We start from the raw sequence: 25,315 nt of genomic DNA on the forward strand, positions 1-25,315 counted from the left end.
TTTCCTTCACATTAAATAAGTTAAAAAATGCTTAATATGGAGTTGGGGAGAGATCTCTTCTAAGATTTTTTTAAAGATTTATTTATTTATTTGAAAGGCAGAGTTATAGAGAGAGAGAGAGAGAAATACTCCATCTGCTGTTTACTCCCCGGATGGCCACAATGGCCAGGGCTGGGCCAGGCCAAAGCAAGGAGCCAGGAGCCTCCTCCAGGTCTTCCATATGGGTGCAGGGGCTCAGCTGCTTTCCCAGGCCATCAGCAGGGAGCTGGTTCAGAGGTGAAGCAGCTGGGACTCTAACTGGCTCCCATATGAGATGCTGGCTTTGCAGGCAGTGGCCCCACCAGCTATGCCACAGCACTGGCCCCTCTGATAAGATTTTAAAAACATCATTAAGTGGTATTCAATTCAGACTTCAAGACTTTTCAGAGGCTGGCATTTTGATGATACAAAAGGTTAAGCTGCCACCTACAATGCTGGCATTTTATATGAGCACAGGTCTGAGTCCTGACTGCTTTGCTTCTGATCCAGCTCTCTGTTAATGCACCTGGGAAAACAGTGGGAGGTGGTCCAAGTGCTTGGGCCCCTACTAGCCACATGGGAAACTAGGCAAAGTTCCTGGCTCTAGGCTTTGCCTAGCTTAGTCCTAGCCTTTGGGGCCATTTGTAGAATGAGCTAGTGGATGGATGTAAGATTTCTCTCTATCTTTCCCTCTCTCTCTATAATTTTGCCTTTCAAATAAATAATAAATGAATCTTTAGGGAAAAAAACTTTTCACAGTTGTTATTTTGTATATCAATTAAAATGAATATTCTTATGCAAATTTAAGCACTACAAAATAAAAATTTATCTCTTCATTTTGGAAAGACATATGATATAAAGAAAGTTTATTTTTTTGCATTTATGATCAAGCTCAAAGTGAATATAAACAAAGGTAAATATAAGCAAAACTATATATTCTCTAATAAAATGAAAATTTATTTTTTTCAGGTTAAACTGCAGAACAACATATCATATCAGATGGCAGACATACATCATTTAAAGGGTAAGAAAATTAGTTGCAAATTTAATGTAAGCAAAGGTCATTAAATATCTAAAACCTTCAAGAATTAAGAAATAGTAAGTTATACATTTAAATGAAATAGTCACTCTGATGTCAAAATATCCCATTTTCTTAACATATAATAAAAAGTCATTTAATGTTGCTATACATATAATAAATGCAAGTTAACATTTGAAGTCTGGATCTTAATCTTGAGCTGTAGGTAAGGTTTATGCGATGAAGAATCCCTAAGACAGTCCTCTAAGAAAATGGCACTGTAGCTTCAGTGGCCATCACAGTTCCAGATAAGCAGGTGAGAAGTGTTCCCCATGTTCTATGTCCAGTCTGCTGAATCTCCCATTCAGTCTAGGGACCTTCCAAGCTTAATGTTTTAGATTCCCTTGGAGTGGAAAGAAACCTGAGAGATAAATTATAATAAATAAAATATGTATATAGTAAATATAAAACTACACATGCATATGCACATTTTCACTTGGGTGAAGTGACAGGTGACTGAAACTTTTATGGATAAAAATAGGTAAGGAGAACAAGCTCTGCCCTCTGCATATGTTATTTCACACCACCGCTGCCCTTTGGAGTTGGGATCTGAGGACCAACCTCTTCTCCCTCACACCCTTTGGTTACCAAACTGTATGTTTTAAGGTTTTGCACACATTGACTTTAAGTTTTTGTATATAAGTTAAGCCTGCTCTCTAATTTCTTTATTATCTTTTTTATATTATCTTTTTTATAAAATACCTTTTTTATATTATCATTTGATTCTCTTTAGATAGGATTCAGTCATCTATTTTTATCATTCTCTTGAAGTAGCCAACTTGAGCTGGCTTTGTAATACAGTAAAGTTTTCTTCCTCAACCAGCACAACCATTGGGAAGTGTTATTTTGTGTATCATAACCCTAAAATAAAAATTGCTAATTTTTTACTATCAGTGGTTTATAATAGCTCTGACTTTCTATTAGAAATGCTACCTGGGTGGTCACAAACATTTTGCTGCATTTGTGTCCCTATTCTCATCCTTTAACTTGTGAGTCATGATGACACACAGTATGCTGTATTGTCAGGGCTGCTTCCTACCTGCAGTTTTTACAAATGATCAAAGTATATTTATTATTAGATAGTAATAGATCAGTTGAGTAAGAAGTCCTGTGGCTTCTGTTAGTATCCTTCAACAAAAATGGACAGCCTATCTTACTGAATAAAAATGTTTATTGTATTATGTGTGTTAAAGTAGGTCTTGAAATATTTTGAAATTTTATATGAAACCCTTCAGTGTTATACAGAGAAAAAGGCTTTGATTTGAATGCATAGCTGTACAGCTTTGGTTTTAATGCACATACTGAAATTTGGACTCTTAAGATTGAATTTCATTAATGAGATTTTTATACCTTGACAAATCAATTATAAAATCTCAAGTTGGGACCAGTGTTGTGGTGCAGCGGGATAAGCTGCCATCACAGCATTGGCATCCCATGTGGGTGCTGGTTCAAGTCCCAGCTGCTCTATTTCCAATCCAGTTCCCTCTTTACGCACCTGGGAAAGCAGTGGAAAATGGCCCAAGTGCTTTGGCCCTGGACCCACATGGGAGACCTGGATGAAGCTCCTGGCTCCTGGCTCCAGCCTGGCCCATCCCTGGCTGTTATGGAAATTTGGAGGGTAAACCAGAGGGTGGAAGCTCTCTCTGTCTCTCTGTCTCCCTCTCTCTCTCTTTCAAATAAATGAAATCTTTAAAAAAAATCCCAAGGTGACTATTTTCTTTGAAATTAATATCTGATATCATGTAACTAATAGACACTATGACCCTTAAAAAACCGTTAAGATGGTTAATATTTTCTTGAAAATAAAATAATAAGAGATATATTTTAGTAGAAAACTTTTATTTAATAAATATATATTTGAAAAGTACAACTTTTGGATTATTGTGGTACTTCCTCCTAGAACCACTCTCTCACCCGCAAACCATCCCATCTCCTATCCCTCTGCCATCCCATTCTTCATTAAGATTCATTTTTAATTATCCTTATATACAGAAGATCAACTCTATACTGAGTAAAGATTTCAACAGTTTGCACCCACACAAAGTATAAAGTACTGTTTGAAGACTAGTTTTACCGTTAATTCTCATAGTACAACACATTAAGGAGAGAGGTCCTACATGGGGAGCAAGTGCACAGTGATTCCTGTAGTTGATTTAACAATTGACACTTAAGAGAGATATATACATATATTTATTTTTTTATTTTTTGACAGGCAGAGTGGACAGTGAGAGAGAGAGACAGAGAGAAAGGTTTTCCTTTTGCCATTGGTTCACCCTCCAATGGCCGCCGCAGCTGGTGCGCTGCGGCCGGCACACCATGCTGATCCGAAGCCAGGAGCCAGGTGCTTTTCCTGGTCTCCCATGGGGTGCAGGGCCCAAGCACTTGGGCCATCCTCTACTGCACTCCTGGGCCACAGCAGAGAGCTGGCCTGGAAGAGGGACAACCGGGGCAGAATCTGGCGCCCCAACCGGGACTAGAACCCAGTGTGCCGGCGCCGCAGGCAGAGGATTAGCCTATTGAACCACGGCACTGGCCGAGATATATTTTTTTGATCCCTGAGATAATTCATTAACATTCTAGCATGCTCTAATTTATTTTTAATTACCTTCTTTTTATGCCTATTACTGAAAGAAAATTTGAACTTAAATTTTCTAAAAGTTTTTTTTTTTAAAGAATTATTTTATTTATTTGAAAGAGTTACACAGAGAAGGAAAGGCAGAGAGAGGGGGAGGGTCTTTCATTGCACTGGTTCACTCCCCAAATGACCGCAATAGCCAGAGCTGAGCTGATCTGAAGCCAGGAGCCAGGAGTTTCTTCCAAGTCTCCAACGTGGGTGCAGGGGCCCAAGGACTTGGGCCATCTTCCATTGATTTCCCAGGCCATAGCAGAAAGCTGGACAGGAAGAGGAACAGCTGGGACTCAAACCGGCGCCCATATGGGATGCTGGCGCTGTAGGCTGGGACTTTAACCTACTGCACCACACTGCTGGCCCCAAAGTTGTTTTTTGTTTTTTGTTTTTTTTCTTTAAAAGCTGATCCTAGGCAACTCTTTCTTAGCTATCCCTAATCTCTAAGTTAGATTGAGGGAGCATGGCTGTCTAATATACCTGGTGTTACTTTCTGAGATAGAACCTTCTGTATGATCAGCTGTGGACATGACCTTATGTGAAATTGCACTGAGATTCCTACTGTAGTGGCTTGTAGCAGCTGCAGTAGATAGAAAGCGTCTCTGGGTTCATATAAAGAAAACATGTGCCAATCAATCAAAAGTAAAATTGTGAAAAGGAAGTTTTTGTCTTTAGTTTTATTTTCTGGTGGGCTTACTTTTTGCCTTTCAGGCCTTTGTTTTGACCCACTTGAAGTACCAATTAACTCTGTGCTTTATAATCTTTTTCCTATATTCAAGCAGGAAAGAATTTGGTATTTTACATGAGCTAAACTGATTCATACTGGTATTTTGTTTTTGTCAATTGAATATTAAACCCTTTATTTTCAATTATAAATGAAAATTTTGCTTTCTGATAAAGAGAAGGCATCCTAAATCTTGATATTAAGCCTCAGGTTTATTCTGAAGCTACTTCAGACATTTTACAAGGTAGGAAAAAGAAAACTGAAGCAAGGGGAACTGTAATCTTTCTCATTCCTTTCTCCTGAGAAAAATGAGTCCTACAGATTAGCAGTTAAAGTCTGTTTATTTATTTAATGGAAAACAGAAAGACACAAAGAAAGAGGAAGACAAACAGAGACCTTTCATGTGCTGATTCTCTGCCCAAATGCCTGCAGCAGGCCAGAGTGAGAAGCCAAGAACTCAGTTTGTGTCCCTGATATGTGTGAGAGGACCTGAGTACTTAGGCTGTCACTCCTCTCTCCCAGGATATGTGTTAGCAGGATCCTGGAATTGAGAGCAGAACTGACTGAACACCAGCCACTCCAATATGGGATGTGGGCATCCCAAGCAACATCTTAACTGCTTTGGCAAATGCCCATCCACGTTTATTTTTTAATCACAGTTACTAAGTTTTAGAACCTATCCCGCCCCAGTACAGGTTACCTGAACTGGGTAACTCCATCCTTAAACTTCAAGACTTTTTGTTACTGCTTCCTGCTGGAATCTGATTGTCTCTATAGCACTAATATTCACAGCTGAGGCCAACATTTCTGCCACTTCTTGTCTGTTATATCTTAGGAGATAGGGAAAGGGATCAAATAACAAGTTGAATGTATTATTTATGGCTACCTGACCAGATTCTTTACATCTGTCTGAAGTGGGGATAGATCAACCATGTTTACATATTGGAAAATCAGTTGAAGAAAAGGGGAAACTTAAAAGGTCAACTAAATAGCATAAAAATAATTATTAACAAGATGGGCATTTGGCACAGCAGTTAAGTTGCCGCCTGGAATGCCTGCATCCCATATTGAAGTGCCTGAGTATTAGTCCTAGCTTTGCTTCCAATTCCAGCTTCCTGCTAATGCGTATCCTGGGAAGCTGCAGGTAATGGCTCAAGTACTTTGGTCCCTGCCACCCATGGAAGAGACTCAGATTGAGTTCCTGGCCCCTGGCTTCAGGCTGGCCTACCCCTGGCTATTGCAGGCATTTGGAGAGTGAAACATGGAATGGAAGACCTTTCTCTGTCTCTCTGCCTTTCAAATAAATGAATTTTGAAAAGAATATTTAACTATTACAAGCTTTAATCACTAACTTTTTATACCTGATTATTATGCCATACAATAGCTGTTATGCATACTGTTAAACTTTTTATTTATATATCTCAAAAATGCTCATGTTGCTTAAAGTTAATTTTTACTTTCTAAATTTTATTTGTTTTTATTTGAGAAGCAGAAAGAGAAATAGTGGACTCCCATTCACTGGTTCTTCCCCTAAATGGTTGTAATGACTGGGGCCTCTCCTGTGGGTGGGAGGAATCCCATCACCACTACCTCCCGGGGTCTGCATTACAGAAAGCTGGAGTTAGGAACTGAACCTGGGAATCAAAATCAGACACTTGGATATGGGATGTGGGCATCTTAACTGCTAGGCTAAATGCCTGCTTCTAAACTTGTGTTTTTTATTGTCACAGTTATAATTCCACAATAAAATTTAGAAATAGAGAAAAAAAAAAGAATGTGCTCAGATTCCTACCACCAAACATATTTACTGATAGCACTTTGAAATATTTTTATTCTAAACTTATATCTGCTTTCTAAAGTTATATATTCCAAGCATTTTTGGAGTGCCTTTAGAGTAATAAGACTAATTTTATAAGCCTTCCATGAAAAGTAGGTATTTTATAATAGTTATAAAATTGGTACATTATGGTTAGTTACTATATTTTAGTCTTAATAGCTGCCATTTAAGTAGTATAGACCTCTGTTCTCATTTATAAAAATTAGGACTTTTTAACTACTAATTTTTCTTAATTTTTAAGGCTGTTAATTAATGTTTAAATCATCCAGCCAATAAATTGACATTTACTCTCATCTGCCTGTGTTTCTTTTATCTGTAGGCTTAACTGATGAGAGAATGAAATCTAGAAAAGGTGTAATTTGTGATTATGGACTAAATGTTTGCAGAAGAGCATCTGTCTCAGGTCTTAACCTACTACCCAACTTGGAATTTTATGTTACCCTTACAAAGTTGAAACTTTCAGCTCTAGACCAGAAATAAGGAATTTTGAAAATGGACTTTTGGGATCTGGAACTAGCATCATTAGATACTAAGAAATGGGGTCTGAAGTGATTAGCATTTAAGTTGGTAGTCAAATGGAACTTAAAGAAACCTTGAGTGAGCCAAGTAAGCATATCTAAAAAACAGGATTATTTTTCTACCTCTGTAAGACTAGTAGTTTTGAAGAAATAGATAAGTTTTCTTATGCTGTCCTCACAGTTTAGTATATGCCTATAAATGTGAACAGATGAGTAATTAAAAAAAAAAGGTTGATGTGGAAGTCACTGAAGCTATCTTGTTTTAAAAATAAATTTTATCAACCACGTATGTGTTATAAAAGGCAATTAAATATGGTATTATATAATTTAACTTCCTGAGAAAATGAGTAAACAAATTACGAAGTGTGTGTAATTAAGAAAACACCCCATGGCTTCTCAGTGGGAAGCATTACAGTGAGTAAGCTTGATTTCTGTGGTTCTTGTGTGGATAGAGCAACTTGCTGAGCTTCGTCAGGAGTTTCTTCGACAAGAAGACCAGCTTCAGGACTATCGGAAGAATAATACTTACCTTGTGAAGAGGTTAGAATATGAGAGGTAAGTTGCTACATGCAACAAGTATTTATGAATCTGATATGTTTGTTCAGCCTTTGGATTTAAATTCTTCCTTTACAGCTTCTGTTTTTTCATTTTCTTGGGTCTTTTAAATTCCTTTTCTATCATCTTTTGATGCCTCTTTGAAACCCATGTTCTTTCATGGTGTTTTGATATGTTAAACACCATTAAAACCATCTCTTACAGGGCATGTTGACTTTGTTCATTTGGTTTTGTAGAGTTTATTGTGAGATAGAAAATATTACAAGCTCTGAATTTTATCTAATTGGATGTATCAGAGGCACCCAGAAGATGAAGCCAACATTGAAGTCCCTAGAACAGTGGGATAAGAGTGCTGCTTCCCCTGCTCTGCATTTCAGCCCTCTTGCTCAGACCTCTGTACTCAGTGATGAGGTCAGGGACCTCTTAGCGGGCTTTCTAGCAATGACTTTAAAAATCTCTATTATATCTTTAGTCACTTTTATGGTAAATAATGTTTATTAGCTCTACACACCAAAAATCAGGATTTTCTGTATTTTAAAGCACTGTTTATCCTTTTCTAATTTTTGGTGTTATAAAAATTTTAAATATTTAAAAGTATGACTGTAAATGAAATTTTTAAAACCACATATATCAGAAAACAAATAAAATATTTGGAATTGATATATTATTCCAACTATTAGTGTACCAAAAACTTTAGTTTCTCCCAAATATCAGACCCTTGCAGGAGTTTTTCTTTTCTCACTATTGAGACTATTCCAGTCGTAAATTTAAAAAAAAATTAGTTATTTATTTCAGAGATAAAGACAACGAGTACTTCCATCCTCTGGTTAACTCTTCAGATGCCTAAATAGCTAAAGCTGGGCTTATTCCAGTCAGGAACTGGAGCTGAGTGTGGAATCCAGGTACTCTGATATGAGATATGGGCATCTTCACCAACTCCTAATGGCTAGGTTAAATGCCTGCCCCACCCTAAACTTTATGAAGTACTCTGGGATATGTATAGAAAGCTTAATTTCCATCTTCTAATAGTGAAAGTTAACATTTTTCTGTGTATTTATTAACAAAATGTTTCTTTCTGTTTTGATGACCTATTTGTATCCTTTGACTGTTTGTCCAGTGGAAAGTCACCATCCTTATGTTTTACTCCTTTTCATTTTCTTCTGTATTCTGTAGTAGTTTCTTTCATTTCTGTTTTTCTGTGTTTTAGGTTTTTATTATAGTGTTCAAAGTACTAACTATTGGACAATTCATCTGTCACCATTCCTTGTTAACTCTCATAATTGTAGCTTTTCTCATTTATTTCTATAAATTAGTCTTGCGTTTTCTTTTCTTTAGTATTTTTCTCTTCTGTCATTGACATTGGCTTTGACACTTGTTTCTAAGATACAATTTATAAAATTATAGAAAAAATAATTGTTTTCATCTTTCTAATTTCTGTTTCCTCAGTTAACCTTATCAGTATTCTTTAAGCCCTATTAAAAGTATATTTTTGGCTGGCGCCGCGGCTCACTAGGCTAATCGTCCGCCTTGCAGTGCCGGCACACCGGGTTCTAGTCCCGGTCGGGGCACCGGATTCTGTCCCGGTTGCCCCTCTTCCAGGCCAGCTCTCTGCTGTGGCCAGGGAGTGCAGTGGAGGATGGCCCAAGTGCTTGGGCCCTGCACCCCATGGGAGACCAGGATAAGTACCTGGCTCCTGCCATCAGATCAGCGCGGTGCGCCGGCTGCAGTGCGCCAACCGCGGCGGCTATTGGAGGGTGAACCAATGGCAAAAAGGAAGACCTTTCTCTCTGTCTCTCTCTCTCACTGTCCACTCTGCCTGTCAAAAAAGAAAAAAAATAGTATAGTTTTAGAGTTTTGACTGAGGTATTTGTCTACTTATTGTCTTCCCTTATCCACTCATTCTGCTGTGCATACTGAATGTTTTATTTTTCTAAATATGTTTGTCAACTTTTACACGACTTTGAGAATGCAATTCTCTTCCCTGTCCACTCATTCTGCTATGCGTACTGAATGTTTTATTTTTCTAAATATGTTTGTCAACTTCTACACGACTTTGAGAATGCAATTCAAAATAATAAAATGTAAAAGAATGCCTTTGTAATTTAGCTTTCAGTGTGGACAGCAGATCAAGGAATTAAGAGCACAACATGAAGAAAATATTAAAAAATTAGCAGACCAGTTTTTGCAAGAACAAAAGGTAAATTTAAATATATATACTTAAATTGAAATCTGTTTTTGTTATAAATCATATAATTTAGAAGTTAAAATTGTATTTTTGTCATAAATATTTTAAGCATTCTGGTCTAATTCCAAAAGTGATTTATAGTAGCTTTATTGCTGAGTAAATTAGACAGTTATAAAAATATAATCTCAACTCTTAAATCTAATTTTTGACTAAAGTATCCTTTATCTGACTTTAAAAAGCAATTTTTGTTTATTTCTCAGAATGTAAAGTAGGTAACATTTTACTAAAAATCAATTATTTCCTATTTTATGTGTTGAGAAAGAAGTTGAGAAAGATTTTCCTTTATTATCAATCTGTTATTTTGATAGTCCTTCTTAAAACACAGAATGAAACACTAAATAACCATCTTTGATTCATACTTTTTAGGATGACAAATTGTTTTATTTATTTATCCATTTTAAGCTAACATTATGGATGTTGTTTTAGAAATAGAGGGGATTTGTATGAAGATTGCTATTTATTAAGGATATGATTAATTTTTTATACCCTATAATCTCACCTGACTGTGAAAAGTCTTGTGATTTAAAGTAAAGAAACTGAATAATGAAAGGTACTTGTTTCACGCTTTGATAGCATTTCACCTAAAGGACTACAAGTTAAGGAGTTTATGTTTTTGTTCTTGTTTTTGTTGTGTAGCTTTTTTGTGCTTTTATAGCAGTGTATTGAGGGTACCATTTTTCCCTCTTGTTCCATTTTTTGGATCTGTAAATCAAAATAGCTACAGCATGTCTGCAGTATACTTTGAAGAGACATTGGGATGGATTGGTAGATGAAGGTAGGTCTTAATGAGCTACCATAGAAGAAGCACATTGAGGACAGACAGAATGTATTGTTGAGACACTGAAGGGTTTGGAAGAGCATAGGAGAATGGAAAAGGAAGAGAAAGGGAGGTTTGTTAGGCTGTTATATCAGTACAAGCCTAGTGTTTACATAATTGGGTAAGTCTGTTCCAAGAAAGATAGAGAGAACTTTCCTTTTTCCTCAGGCAAATGTATTTCTCTCTTTCTAATCTTCTGTACTGGACTATTTAACTATTATTGGTTAACTAATACCTCTCCAACTTTTCCTTGCCCTTATGCTGCATGGCAGAGACAGAGGTGCATAAACAACTTGTCCTTTTGGGGTGGCACACTAGCCCTTGCCCTCCAGAGCAGCTGCCTAATTCTGTTCCTCATCCCTAATTCCCTGTTCTTCAGCTGTGATAACAAAATTCTGTGGAATTTGAATATTTTTTTCATAGAGACAAATCTAGTGGTAGCTTTGTGAAAGGAAGATAAATTATATCCAAAGATTCAGTTATCTATGTGTATGTTTGTTAATTAATTAATTAACCCATCAGGCATGTATCTATCTTAGAAATTACTCTGTGAAAAGGGCTCAGCAAACTGTAGCCCACAGGCCAGATCCAGCTTGCAGTCTGTTTTCATGCTGTTCATGTGCTGAAATTGATTTTTACATTTTAATTATTGAAAACAAAAGAATAATATTTTATGACATGGAAAAATTATAAGATTTGTATTTTAGTGTCCATAAATAAAATTGTTTACTGTTTTCATGCTACAAGGGCAGAGAAACTGTTACAGACCAGAGGAGACTAAGGAGACCTGAGGACTTAAATGCAATGTAGTATCCTGAATTGGATCCTGGAACAGAAAAAAGGACTTAGTGGAAAAACTGGTGAAATCTAAATAAAATCTTGAGTCTAGTTAATAATGATATGCTAATATTTAATATTGGTTTCTTAGTTGTGCAAATATACCATTATAATGTAAGATGTTAACACTAGAGGAAAGTGAGTGAGAGGCAATTAATTTTATGTGCATCTAAAATTATTTCAGAATAAAAAGATTAGTTAGGGGGTCAGCGTTGTGGTGGAGCTGGTAAAGGTGCCGGTCATGTCCCAGCTGCTCCATTTGCAATCCATTTCCTTCCTAATGGCCTAGGAAAAACAGTGGAAGATGGCCCACTGGGTCCCTGCCACCCATGTGGGAGACCCAGATGAAGCTCCTGGCCTTGGCCTGGCTCAGCCCAGGCAGTTTGGGCCTTCTGTGGAGTGAACCAGCAGATGGAAGACCTTTCTCTCTCCCTCTCCCTCTTCCTCTCTGTGTAACTTTTGACTTTTAAATAAATAAATAAAACATTTTAAAAAACAAGATTATTTGAAAAACAATTAGTTCTCTCAGCAGATCACAAACATTACATCTAGAAAGCCGCTTTTTTTTGTTAAAAATATTTAATATTGTCCATTCACATAAAGGTATTGTCATGAATAATGCATTAAAGGAACATCTTTGTTTACTCTCTTCAATGCTAAAGTATTTTTTAACTTGCTGACTTTTAATTTTTATTTAAGATGGTTTGTTTTAACCACATCTGTAAAGCAGTAGAATACTGTGGAAATAACCTTATGATATGGTACTGTAGTGGAAATAGAGATGCAGAGTGGCTGCTCAGGTGTGCCTCATGGATTTCTCATCCTCAGCTTTCATACTGGCATGTTCAAAGACTTCATTTTAACATTTTAATTGTCAATAATTAAGCTCTTAGGATTGGTTATTGCTTAACAAGTTGCTAGAAACCGTGGGATTTGGGGTCAGAAACACTGTAGTTTGAATCCCTTTGCCACATTCTCTAGCTTTGTGACTGTGGACAAGCTGCTTAACTTTGTAAATCCTTGGTTTCAGTTTGTTTTGTTTCTCTCAAAACTTCATTTTCCTCTACTAGAAGAAGAGAAAAGCAATTTATCAACAATGAAACAGTGTGCAGATGTTCTTGATTTTACCTGCCAGGACCCTGGAATACCTATACCTTATTGTCAGAGCGACTTCTTTTTTGTGACAAATTCTTAATATTTCGTTCCCATTTTTCTAGATTTCATCTATATTTTTAATAATTTTTATAGCATTACTAAGAATTACATTGCATAGTACTTTATAGTTTATGAAGCATTTATATATATATATATTAAGTATTATCAGAAGGACTTATATGGCAATCCAAGTGTGTACTTGACTCCTGGCCTCTCCCAATTTTTCACTGAGCCAGTTCCACCCGTAGAATTGAATTTGGTCTTACCATATACCTGAAGATTCAATTTTCCAAGATGATACAGAGGGAGCACTGACTTAAGTGTTGTTCTGCCATTACTTGCTGTGCTTGGGTGGGCAGAGCATCTGGGAAGGAGTCTGCATGGTTTTCACCCTTGCTGTTTATGCTTGGCAAGAAGCCTGACAATCTCAGTGGCCATCTGTCACACTTTTAGGGGCACTATTGACCATCTAAATAACATTTGTCACACTTTCAAGGGCACACTTAAAGGACAACTTCCTCCTATCTGCCATACTTCTTGATTCAACCTTGCTGTAGCACCCAGGACAATGTTCAACTCTAGGCTACCATAGAAGCTGACAGTGCTCAATGGGCTGTCCTGTGATATCACTCCCCTAGCATAACCAAAGAGAATTACCTCCATATAATGTTTTAGGCCATATATTGTAATTGGATATGTTTTAAAAGTGTTAGATTCTTTGACTTCATATCAAGTATAAAAACTAAACAGAAAATAACAATATATCCCATACTTCTCAGTGTTCAGAATTTGAATCCATGGTATATGTTTTCAAGAATGAACTGTTAGAGAACTTTTAATTAATAGTTGTATCAATGGTTTAACAATTGAACTGAAAAATATTGTGACCAAATTTTTATCTAACAGCAAGATGCTCAGAAGTTTCAAGCAAATGATGGAGAAAAATTGAGTGTGAATGATCATGTAGTACCTAAAAATATTCCAGAAGTAGCTGAAAATGCTGCAGAAAAGAATGAAGATCCCTCAAGTAATCATATTTCACATGGGAAAGGTACTATTATTATTTTGTTTTGTGATAGTAGGATACTGACTTACTCTTCCATTTTAAAGTGAACATTTTCAGTCAAAGAAATTGTTTGATTTTACTTCAGATATGATTAAGTGTCTATATTGTTTCAAATTTGCCTTTGATAGATGAGAAAACAGAATAAGTTATTTCAGGGTTATGCAAAGCAAGATATAAAGATGTTCAGTCAATATAGCCTATTGATATAGTAATTGATTGTTAAATTCCTTCAAAGCATCTTTAGTATATACAAAAAAATATAGAATGATTTTTTTTGTTACATGGGCAGAACAAATCAAACGAGGTGGTGATGCAGGGATGCCTGGAATAGAAGAGAATGACCTAGCAAAAGCTGATGATCTTCCTGCTGGTAAGTAAAAATTATTAGAGAACGGGAGAGAGAGGATGAGGAAAGGTTGGTCAATGGGTGCTAAGTTATAGTTGGAGTAGAAGTAAGTTCTGATGTTCTGTTGCACAGTAGGGTGATTATAGATATTGATAGGGTACTGTATGTTTCAGATAAGTTGAAGAAAACCTGTTTTTAGCAAAAAGAAATGATAAATTTTGAGGAGATAGATATGTTTATCATTATTTGAACATTTATATAGTATATACATGTATTAAAACATCATATGGTATCATATGTATGTATTCTATGTGCCATTTAAAAAATTTATTAGAGGGGCCAGGGCTATGGCATAGCAGGTAAAGCTGCTGCCTGCAGTGCCAGCATCCCATATGGGCGCCAGTTCATGTTCTGGCTGCTCTTCCCATCCAGCTCTCTGCTATGGCCTGGAAAGTAGTAGAAGATGGCCCCGCACCCACGTGGGAAGGCCCAGAGGAAGCTCCGGGCTTCAGATCGGCGTAGCTCTGGCTGTTGCAGCAAATTAGGGAGTGAACTAATGGTTGGAAGACCTCTCTCTCTGCCTCTCCTTCTCTCTTGGCTTTCAAATAAATAAATAAATCTTTAGAAACATAAATAAATAAAATAACCAGGGCCTGGCACTGTGATAAAGCAGGTTAAGCAGCTGCCCGCAGTGACGGCATCCTGTACCAGCTGAGGATCTATCACTGCTCAAATTAGAAACTCCAGCTTAATAATAATTTCTAAAAACCCAATTTAAAGTTCACTGTAGCATTCCTTTTTTTCAGTCTTAAAAAAAATAAACAGGGAGCTGGTGCTGTGGCATAGCGAGTAAAGCTGCCGTCTTCAGTGCCAGCATCCCATATGGACGCTGGTTCAAGTCCTGGCTGAGCTCTTCCAAACCAGCTCTCTGCTATGGCCTAGGTAGCAGTAGAAGATGGCCCAAGTCCTTGGGCCCCTGCACCTGCGTGGGAGACCTAGAAGAAGCTCCTGGCTTTGGATCGATTCTGCTGCAGCTGTTGTGGCTATTTGGGGAGTGAACCAACAGATGGAAGACCTCTTTCTCTCTTCCTCTGCTTCTCTGTAACTCTGCCTTTCAAGTAAATAAATAAACTTTTAAATAATACATTCATATTAGAGAATTCCACTAAAGTTTATTATAGTATTTTTCACATGACCCCATTCTCTTTTTGAATAACACCTGGACAAGCCAGATATCTGATCTGCATGGTTGATATTTCTACTTAAATATACTACCCATTAATTGCAGGTACCTTTTTCAATGCAATTTTTATAGAACTTTTGGCTGAAATTGATAGAATTGTTGGTTTTGTCTTGATCAGAGTTAATAACTGTGAACCTTTTTTTGATGACTCGGAGTTATTGATCACAACAGTTTTACTAAAATAGAGTCGTTTATGCTTACTAACGTTATATGTCTTGTTTCTTTTGTAGTAATGTTCCTGGTAGCTGTGTTGTACTTTAATATAGCATATCACTACCCTCCAGGAGTTACTTAGGTTTTAGGGGTAGGCTGTCCTTTCAGTGATTTCTTCCCACTTTTAGATGATTTATTCACTATTTTTTTCTTTTTCTTCTATGGCCACTTCTGTTTAGTGCATATCTCTTTCTTTATTAATGTGTCTTCTTCTTATCTATTTTTGCTTGAAGACCAAATCTCACTTGCTGCCAGCCTAATCTCTTTAATTTTTTTCCTTCATGTCTCTTCCTTGTTTTTCTTGTCATGTCTGTGTTTCTTGACCAGATCTCACTCTCTACCAATTCTAGTTTATTATGTTGGAAAAATCAGTTTCAGTGATTATAGCTAGTTGAATGTGGCTGATATTTCTGAATGTCTATGAATTCCTAGAGAATGAAATATTAGTCCTTTCATTTGCATAGTTTTGTTGTCTTTCCAATTATTTCATATCTATAAACTTGTGGGTTTATAATTCTTAGTGTATATTCCTACCTGTCATTGAAAACAATGACATGAATTTGAAAATATGGAGTTACAATGAGCAAAATTTGTTTGCAAGGCAGTGGAGTAATCCAGTGACGACTTTTTTTTAAAGATTTTTATTTATTTGGGGCCATGGCTCACTTGGTTAATTCTCCACCTGCGGCACCGGCATCCCATATGGACGCCGGGTTCTAGTCCCTCAGTTGCTCCTCTTGCAGTCCAGCTCTCTGCTGTGGCCCGGGAGGACAGTGGAGGATGGCCCAAGTGCTTGGATCCTGCACCCGCATGGGAGACCAGGAGGAAGCACCTTGCTCCTGGCTTCGGATCGGCATAGTTCCGGCTATAGCAGCCATTTGGGGAGTGAACCAACGGAAGGAAGACCTTTGTCTCTCTCTCTCTCTTTCTCTCTCACTGTCTAACTCTATCTGTCAAATAAAAAAAGAAAAATTTTTATGTATTTATTTGAAAGGGAGAAAGAGAAAGAACTCTTCCTTCCACTGGTTCACTCCCCAGATGGCCCCAACTGCTAGTGTTCAGCCAATCCAAAGCCAGGAGCTGCTTCTTCCAGGCCTCCTATATGGGTGCAGGGGCCCAAGGACTTGGGCCATCTTCTACTGCTTTCCCAGGCCATAGCAGAAAGCTGGATGGGAAGTGGATCACCTGGGACTTGAACCAGCACCCATATGGGATGCCAGCACTGCAGGCAGCAGCTTTACCCAGTATGCCACAGTGCTGGCCCCTCCAGTGACTCTTTTTTTTTTTTTTTTTTGACAAATTGAGTTAGACAGTGAGAGAGAGAGAGAGACAGAGAAAGATCTTCCGCTCGCTGGTTCACCCCCTAAATGGCCTCTATGGCTGGAGCTACGCTGATCCAAAGCCAGGAGCAGGAGCTTCTTCCTGGTCTCCAATGCGGGTGCAGGTCCCAAGCACTTGGGCCATCCTCTACTGCCTTCCTGTGCCACAGCAGAGAGCTGAACTGGAATAGGAGGAACTAGGACTAGAACCAGCACCCATATGGGATGCCGGCACCACAGGTGGAGGATTAACCAAGTGAGCCATGGTGCCGGCCCCTCCAGTGACTCTTAAAATGTGATTTTGGACCAGCAGTATTGGTATTGCATGAGAGTTTACTAGAAGTGTGAATTCTGAGGCAGGCATTTGAGGCAGCTTTTAAAATGCCTACATCCCATATTGGAGTTTCTGGATTGTAGTTCTGGCTCTACTTCTAATTCCAACTTCCTGCTAATGCATACCCTGTAGTTGGATCTCTGCTACCTACATGAGATTTGGATTGAGTTCCAGGCTTCTGGCTCCTGGCTTTGGATTGGCCCAGCTCTGGCTGTTGTTGGCATTTGGGAAATAAACCAGCAGATGGGAAGTCTCTGTCTATGTCTCTCTGCCTTTCAGATAAATAAAGAATAAATAAAAAATTTAAAAACCAGAAATCTTAAAAAAAAAAAAAAAAGAAAGAAAGAAATGAGAATTCTTATCCTTTACACCTACTAAATTTGAAATTTGGGTGAGGGAGCCAGTAACCTGTGTTTTAAAAAGCTGTTTTCATGATTTTGCTCTGTGCTGAAGAATGAAAGCCACTGACTAAACATGTTAATGTCAAGAAATTTTGGAAGTAAGGGGCCATGTATTTTTTTTTTTTCTGAATTTTTGTTCCATTTATTCTAGTTCTGGACTCAGTGAGTTTCTGACTGATTTATCTCTATTACGTTGTCCTTATTTATTTTTTCAAAGCCGTCTCCAAAGTTTTACTGAGGATAAACTGCAGGTTTCTGGAATATATAGACACTATATTCACATATACAGGGTGGCAACTTAACTTACTGTGCCACAATGGCCATCCCAAAGAAACAGACTTCTAATGATACATTTGGTTTATAACTGAAAAAATTTCCTTGTCACATTTTATGATATTATTAGATACACTTGAGAAAAAAGAAGAAAGATAAAGTTTTGAAGTAGTATTTAACACCCAGGGAAAATAGGATGGTTGTTACTCAGTGGATCTGAGGGTTTAGTTGCTGTCTGTTTCTCTTACTCTTTTTTTAAGCTATGCTTTTAAAGTATTATATTTTAGTAATTAGTCTAGATATTATAATATGCATCCTTTACTTATCATGGTCTCTTTTATTATTGTGTTTTTTTTTAAAGATTTATTTTATTTATTTGTAAGATAGAGTTACAGAGAGAGGCAGAGACAGAGAGAAAGGTCTTCCATCCACTGGTTCACTCCCCAGAGGCCGCAACAGCTGGACCTGTGCCGATCCGAAGACAGGAGCCAGGAGTTTCTTCCAGGTCTTCTTAGTGTATATTCCTACCTGTCATTGAAAACAATGACATGAATTTGAAAATATGGAGTTACAATGAGCAAAATTTGTTTGCAAGGCAGTGGAGTAATCCAGTGACTTTTTTTTTTTTAAGATTTTTATTTATGGCCGGCGCCGCGGCTCACTAGGCTAATCCTCCGCCTAGCGGCGCCGGCACACCGGGTTCTAGTCCCGGTTGGGGGGCCGGATTCTGTCCCGGTTGCCCCTCTTCCAGGCCAGCCCTCTGCTGTGGCCAGGGAGTGCAGTGGAGGATGGCCCAAGTGCTTGGGCCCCGCACCCCATGGGAGACCAGGAAAAGCACCTGGCTCCTGGCTCCTGCCATCGGATCAGCGCGGTGCGCCGGCCGCAGCGCGCCGGCCGCGGCGGCCATTGGAGGGTGAACCAGCGGCAAAGGAAGACCTTTCTCTCTGTCTCTCTCACTGTCCACTCTGCCTGTCAAAATAAATAAATAAATAAATAAATAAAAAGATTTTTATTTATTTGGGGCCATGGCTCACTTGGTTAATTCTCCACCTGTGGCACCGGCATCCATATGGATGCCGGGTTCTAGTCCCCCAGTTGCTCATGTGGGTGCAGGAGCCCGTGGGCCATCTTCTACTGTTTTCCCAGGCCATAACAGAGAGCTGGATGGGAAGAGGAGCAGCCAGGACTGAAATCAGCGCCCATATAGGATGCCAGCACTTCAGGCCAGGGCTTTAACCTGCTGTGCCGCAGCACCGTCCCCTTATTATGGTATTTTTAAAAATTAATCTGAGAGACAGAGTAGAAGAGAGAGACAAGTAGAGAAAGAGCACTTTCTCCCTTCTGCTGGATCACTCACCAAATGCCAACAATGACTGGGACATAGCCAGGCCAAAATCAGAAGCCAGGAACTCAATCCATGCCTCCTATATAGGTGGCAGGAATCCAGTTACTTGAGCTATCACTGTTGCCTCTCAGTATCTGCATTAGCATGAAGCTGGAGTCAGGAGCCTGAATTGAGCTTTGAATCCAGTTGCTGCGATATGGGGTATGGGCATTTTATTGGCTAAGCCTAATGCCCGCTTCTTTCATGCTCTATTTAACAATAATATTATACCACTATATGTAAAATCTTACAACCTTCCAATATTTTCCTTTATACTAATGATGTCAAACTCATATATTTTATTTTTGTATGTTAGAAACTCCAGGATTTTCAGTATTATAATTTTTCTTTAAATACTCTTCTAAGAAAATATAAAAGGATTATATTTACTACACATTTACTACATCTGATGTTCTTCATTTCTTCCTATGGATTCAAATTTATATCTTGATTTATCATTTTCCTTCTACTTGAGAACCTCTTTCAGAATTTCTTGAAGTCCAGGTCTTCCTGACAGTAAAATCTTTCAACTTTTATTCACCTGATGGCATCTTTATTTTATCCTCATTTTTGAAGGTTATTTTTGCTAGATGACAAATCTGAGTAATGCATTTTTCAGTACATTAAAGATGCAGTTTCACTGTCTTCTGGCCTTGTTCTTTTTCCTCCTTCCTTCTTCCTTCTTTCTCCTCCTCCTCCTTCTTCTTTCTTCTTATTTTTAAAGATTTATTTATTTATTTGAAAGGCAGAGTTACACTGATAGAAAGAGAGAGATCTTCTAAGTGCTGATTCACTCCTCAACTAGTCACAATGGCTAAATCTGAGCCAACGCAAAGTCAGGAGCTTAGAACTCCATTCAAGTCTCTCATGTGGGTGGCAGAGGCCCAAGTACATAGGTCACCTGTTTTCCCAGGTGTATTAGCAGGGAGCTGGACTGGAAGTGGAGGAGCCAGGACTCAAATGGAAACTGATGTGTATTGCTGGCATTGCAGACAGGACAGCGGCTTAACCTGCTACGTGAAGTCAGCCATTTTTCTGTTGTTCTCTTGTATTGGTGTATTTTTTTTTCCTCAACTGCTTCTTAAGATTGTATCTTTAATTTTCATCAGTTTGACAAAGATGTGCCTTTGTGTTGTTTTCTTTGTATTAATTGCACATAGGGTTCACTGAGATTCTTCAGTTTGCAGGTTGATGTTCTTCACCAAATTTGGGAAATTTTCAGCCTTTATTCAAACTTTTTTCCTGTTCTAATCTCTTTTTATTCTCAAGGGACTTAAGTTACATGCATTTCAGACTACTTGTTATTGACCCACAGATCACTAAAGTTTTATGTAGTTTATTTCAGAGTCAGAGAGACAACAAGACAGGTAGAAAGAATGAGGCAGGGGAGGGAGGGATGGAGGGAGAGAGTAAGAGAGAGAGAGAGAGGGAAAGACAGTTGGGGCCAAAGCCAGTAGCCTGGGATTCAATCCAGGTCTTTTATTTTTTTGACAGGCAGAACGGACAGTGAGAGAGAGAGACAGAGAGAAAGGTCTTCCTTTGCCATTGGTTCACCCCACAATGGCCACTGCGGCTGGTGCGCTGCGGCCGGTGCACCGCGCTGATCCAAAGCCAGGAGCCAGGTGCCTCTTCCTGGTCTCCCATGCGGGTGTAGGGCCCAAGGACTTGGGTCATCCTCCACTGCACTCCCGGGCCACAGCAGAGAGCTGGACAGGAAGAGGAGTGACCGGGACTAGAACCTGGTGTACCGGCGATGCAAGCGGAGGATTAGCCTATTGAGCCACAGCGCCGGCCTAATCCAGGTCTTAACACATGTGGCAGGAACCCAATTTGTTGAGTCATCCCTGCTGCCTCACAGGGTCTTTATCAACATGAAGCTAGATTCAGGAGCCAGATCTGGGAATTGAACCTAGTTGCTCTGATTTGGGACATGGGCATCTTAGCTGCAAGGCTAAGTACCTGCTGCCTGCACTTGTTCTTGACTCTGGGTCATATTCCTTGCCTCTTTTTTTGTCTAGTAACTTTAATGTATGCTGTATGTATGTATCCAAGGAGATTGGATTTTGTTCTGAAAAACAGTTAAATTACTAGAGCAGCCTCTTGATTCTGTCATACTTGTTTATACTTTAGTTTTGTGCCTTGTTAAGGCGTATATTATTTGGCTTTTCAATACTACAGTGGAACACCTGAGGCAACTTTTTTCTCCTACTTTTATTGAAGAGACAGACTCTGATAAAGGAAATAGCACAGACAGATAGACACCAAAACTGAATCAGTCCACAGACATCTACAACAGCCACAGCTGGAAGCTTTGTGAGTGGCATGGCCCTAACTACTTGAGCTCTCACCTGCTGCCTTGCAGGATTTACATTGGCAGGAAATTGGAACTGAGTGCTATAGCTGGGAATGAAACCCAGAAATGGCAAAATAGGATGTGGGCATCTTAACCTGGTTTGCTTGGGGTGTTTTTGGTTTTTGGTTTTCTTTTCTTTTTCTCTTTCTTCCTTTTTTTTTTTTTTTTTTTTTTGTTTTGTTTATTTTGAAAGGCAGAGTTACAAAAAGAAAGAGAGATCTTCTATCCATTAGTTGGTTCCCCAGATGGCTGCAATGGCCGGGGCTGGGCCAGGCCAAAGACAGGAGCCAAGAGCTTCATCTGGGTCTCCCATGTGGGTAGCAGGGGCACAAACACTTGGCCCACCTTCTGCTGCTTTCCCCAGGACATTAGCAGGGAGCTGGATTGAAGTGGAGCAGCTAAACTCGAACTGCCCATATGGGATGCTGGCATCACAGGCAGAGGGTTTTCCCACTATGCCATAGTGTCAGCCTCTCTTAACCTGGTGTTTTAACCAGTAGACCAAACACCTGCCCTGGCATATAGCATTTTTTTTTTCAAAGATTTGTTTATTTATTTGAAAGACAGAGGTACAGAGAGGCAGAGGAATAGACAGAGAGAGAGAGAGAGCGCCCATCCACTGACTCAATCCCCAAATGGCTGCTATGGCTGGAGCTGCGCTGATCCAAAGCCAGGAGCCAGGAGCCTCCACCTAGTCCCTCACATGGATGCAGGGACCTAAGCACTTGGACCATCCTCTACTGCTTTCCCAGGCCATAGCAGATAACTGGATCGGAAGTAGAGCAGCAGGGACTCAAACTGGAGCGCATATGGAATGCTGGCACTGCAGGTGGTGGCTTTACCCACTATGCCACAGTGCGGCTCCAAAAATTAGTATTTTAAAGAGAAAAGTTGTATTTAGCTTACGGTTTTGGAGGTTCTAGGCTAGGATCAGGTGGCCCCATTATTTTGGCCTTTGATGAAGGCAGTAGGTGGCCAGAGTGTAGCATATGTGAAAGAAAGATCACATGGTGAGCCCAGGAGGTTGAGAGAAAGAGTGTGGGCCCAAACTCAAGCTTTCGTAACAACTGTCTGGCAAGAACTAACTTCTGAAAGCATGGTCCGAGTGATCCCATTAGGCCCCACTAATTCACAGTAGTGCCACCCTGGGGGACCAAGCTTTATACACATGGCCTCTGGGGAGACATTTAGCATCAAAACAAACATCCAAAGTATAGCAGGGCAGGCAGTCTTAGGACATGGCCCTTAATTCTCGAAAGCTTGTGTGCTCCCCCATCTTCCAGCTCAGTGTTTGAGCTTATAGCATCTCATCTGAATACCTGAGATACTCATTGAAGATTTTTCCCTGTGCCTGGACAGAGATCCGTTGTCTCTCAGTGCTGCATCGCTTCTTCCTCTGTTCATCCTTTAGCCCTACAGGAAGTCCTTTCTAGTAGGCCCCATGAAATCTTGCTGCTAGCCTACAGATTCTGGGCTTTGGCTAAAGACCCAAGGGAAAATTCTCCGTGCACATTTCTGCTCCTCATTTGGCTCCCTCCTTTGTAATATTCTGTCCTACAAATTCAAGCCACTTTGGCAGCTAAAATTCTGATGATTTATACCTTTTTTTTTTTTTTTTTTTTTTTTTTGACAGGTAGAGTTAGTGAGAGAGAGAGACAGAGAGAAAGGTCTTCCTTCCGTTGGTTCACTCCCCAAATGGCCGCTAAGGCCGGCGCGCTGTGCCGATCTGAAGCCAGGAGCCAAGTGCTTCCTCCTGGTCTCCCATGCGGGTACTTGGGCCATCCTCCACTGTACTCCCAGGCCAAAGCGGAGAGGTGGACTGGAAGAGGAACAACCGGGACAGAACCGGCACCCAGACCGGGACTAGAACCTGGGGTGCCGGCACCACAGGTGGAGGATTAGCCTAGTGAGCCATGGCGCTGGCCAATTTATACCTTCTTTACTGGCAAGACTGCCCACTCATATATGTATATCCCTTCTTTCAAGGGTCATAGTCTTATGTTCCTAGTTGTCCAAAGCCTGCAAACAGTTGTTTTGTATATTATTTCCACATTTATAATTGTTTAGTAATGAAAATTCATGGTTTTAGAAGCTTACTTGGAAAGGCAGAGAGAGCTCCCTCTCGTCCAGTAGTTCACTCCCCCAAATGTCCACAACAGCTGGGCCAAAGCCAAAACCCAGAACTCAATCCAGATTTCCTGCATGAGTGGCAAGGACCCAGGAGCTGATCCCTGTTGCCTCCCAGGGTGCAGTAGAGAGCAAAACTAGGATTTGAACCCAGACACTTTTATTTTTTTTAAGATTTATTTATTTATTTGAAAGGCAGAGTTACACACAGAGAGAAGAAGAGGTAGAGAGAGAGAGACAGAGGTCTTCCATCTGCTGTTTCACTTCCCAAATTACTGCAGTGGCCGGAGCTGCGCGGATCCAAAGCTAGGAGCCAGGAGCTTCTTCTGGGTCTCCCACGTGGGTGCAGGGTCCTAACTACTTGGGCTGCCCTCTACTGCTTTCCCAGGCCATAGCAGAGAGCTGGATTGGAAATGGAGTAGCCGGGACTCTAATTGGCGCCCAAATGGGATGCAGGCAGAAACTTTACATGCTGTGCCACAGCACTGTCCCCAGACACATTGATATGGGATGCAGGTATCCCAAGTGGTTTCTTAACAATTAACGCCAAACGTTGCCCCCATGTTGTTCTTTTTTTAAGTTAAATTAAGAGATTTTTTTTTTTTTTTTGGGACAGGCAGAGTTAGAGAAACAGAGAGAAAAGTCTTCCTTCCATTGGTTCACCCCCGAAATGGCCACTATGGCCGGTGCACTGCACTGATCCGAAGCCAGGAGCCAGGTGTCTCCCCCTGGTCTCCCAGGTGGGTGCAGGGCCCAAGCACTTGGGCCATCCTCTACTGCACTCCCTGGCCACAGCTGGGAGCTGGACTGGAAGAGGGGCAACCGGGACAGAATCCAGTGCCCCGACCGGGACTAGAACCCGGGGTGCCAGCGCTGCAGGTGGAGGATTAGCCAAGTGAGCCACAGCGCTGGCCAAGTTAAGAGATCTTGTGGTTTGAATGAGCCTCAGTTTCCAGACCATGTCTTTTACAAGCCATATAAACATTGCATTAAGAGTCTCTGTGGACCCGTACCTGTATTTCACGGAGGGCCAAGATGGTCCCATTGACTAAAATTTGAGCAGCTACTTGTTTTATCTGTTTATTTATTCACAGCAGAGAGACAAGAATGGTACATCCTTGTTTTGTATTAAATTTCAGAATGACTAATGATTAATGTTATTTCATCTCTTTCTGGGAGTTTTTATGGTCAATTGAGAATCAGAATTTACTGAACTTCCCCAAAACTCACTGTAAGTAAATATTCATCCATAGTCTTAAGTGTGGGGCATCTATGTAATCAAGAAGCCCAATAGGCCGGCGCCGCGGCTCACTAGGCTAATCCTCTGCCTTGCGGCGCTGGCACACCGGGTTCTAGTCCCGGTCAGGGCGCCGGATTCTGTCCCGGTTGCCCCTCTTCCAGGCCAGCTCTCTGCTGTGGCCCGGGAGTGCAGTGGAGGATGGCCCAAGTACTTGGGCCCTGCACCCCATGGGAGACCAGGAGAAGCACCTGGCTTCTGCCATCGGATCAGCGTGGTGCGCCAGCCGCGGCGGCCGTTGGAGGGTGTCTCTCTCTCTCACTGTCCACTCTGCCTGTCAAAAAAAAAAAAAAAAAAAAGAAGAAGCCCAATAAATTAATTAGGATCAGTAGTCTTATTTAGAAATGATTTTATGAGGCCGGAGCTGTGGCATAGCAGCTAAAGCCTCTGCCTCCAGTGCTGGTATCCCATATGGGCACTGCTTGAGTCCTGGCTGCTCTACTCCAATCCAGTTCTCTGCTATGGCCTGGGAAAGCAGTAGAAAATGGCCCAAGTCCTTGTGTCCCTGCATCTACATGGGATACCTGGAAGAGGCTCCTGGCTTTGGAT

The 25,315-nt window shown here is 40.1% G+C and overlaps 1 protein-coding gene across 2 annotated transcripts in view; it reads left to right on the forward strand.

The window, feature by feature from the left end:
- Window positions 1-25,315, forward strand: part of GOLM2 (golgi membrane protein 2) — a 117,405-nt gene that overhangs the window by 44,155 nt on the left and 47,935 nt on the right. For both annotated transcript variants that reach the window (XM_002717928.5, XM_002717930.5), the window contains exons 2-6: window positions 988-1,042; window positions 7,254-7,356; window positions 9,463-9,553; window positions 13,317-13,461; window positions 13,766-13,846. In XM_002717928.5, coding sequence (XP_002717974.2) covers window positions 988-1,042; window positions 7,254-7,356; window positions 9,463-9,553; window positions 13,317-13,461; window positions 13,766-13,846 — 475 coding nt within the window. The remainder of the gene's footprint in view (window positions 1-987; window positions 1,043-7,253; window positions 7,357-9,462; window positions 9,554-13,316; window positions 13,462-13,765; window positions 13,847-25,315) is intronic.

The sequence above is a fragment of the Oryctolagus cuniculus genome, chromosome 12 (assembly GCF_964237555.1).
Source record: "Oryctolagus cuniculus chromosome 12, mOryCun1.1, whole genome shotgun sequence".
Classification (NCBI taxonomy): Eukaryota; Metazoa; Chordata; class Mammalia; order Lagomorpha; family Leporidae; genus Oryctolagus; species Oryctolagus cuniculus.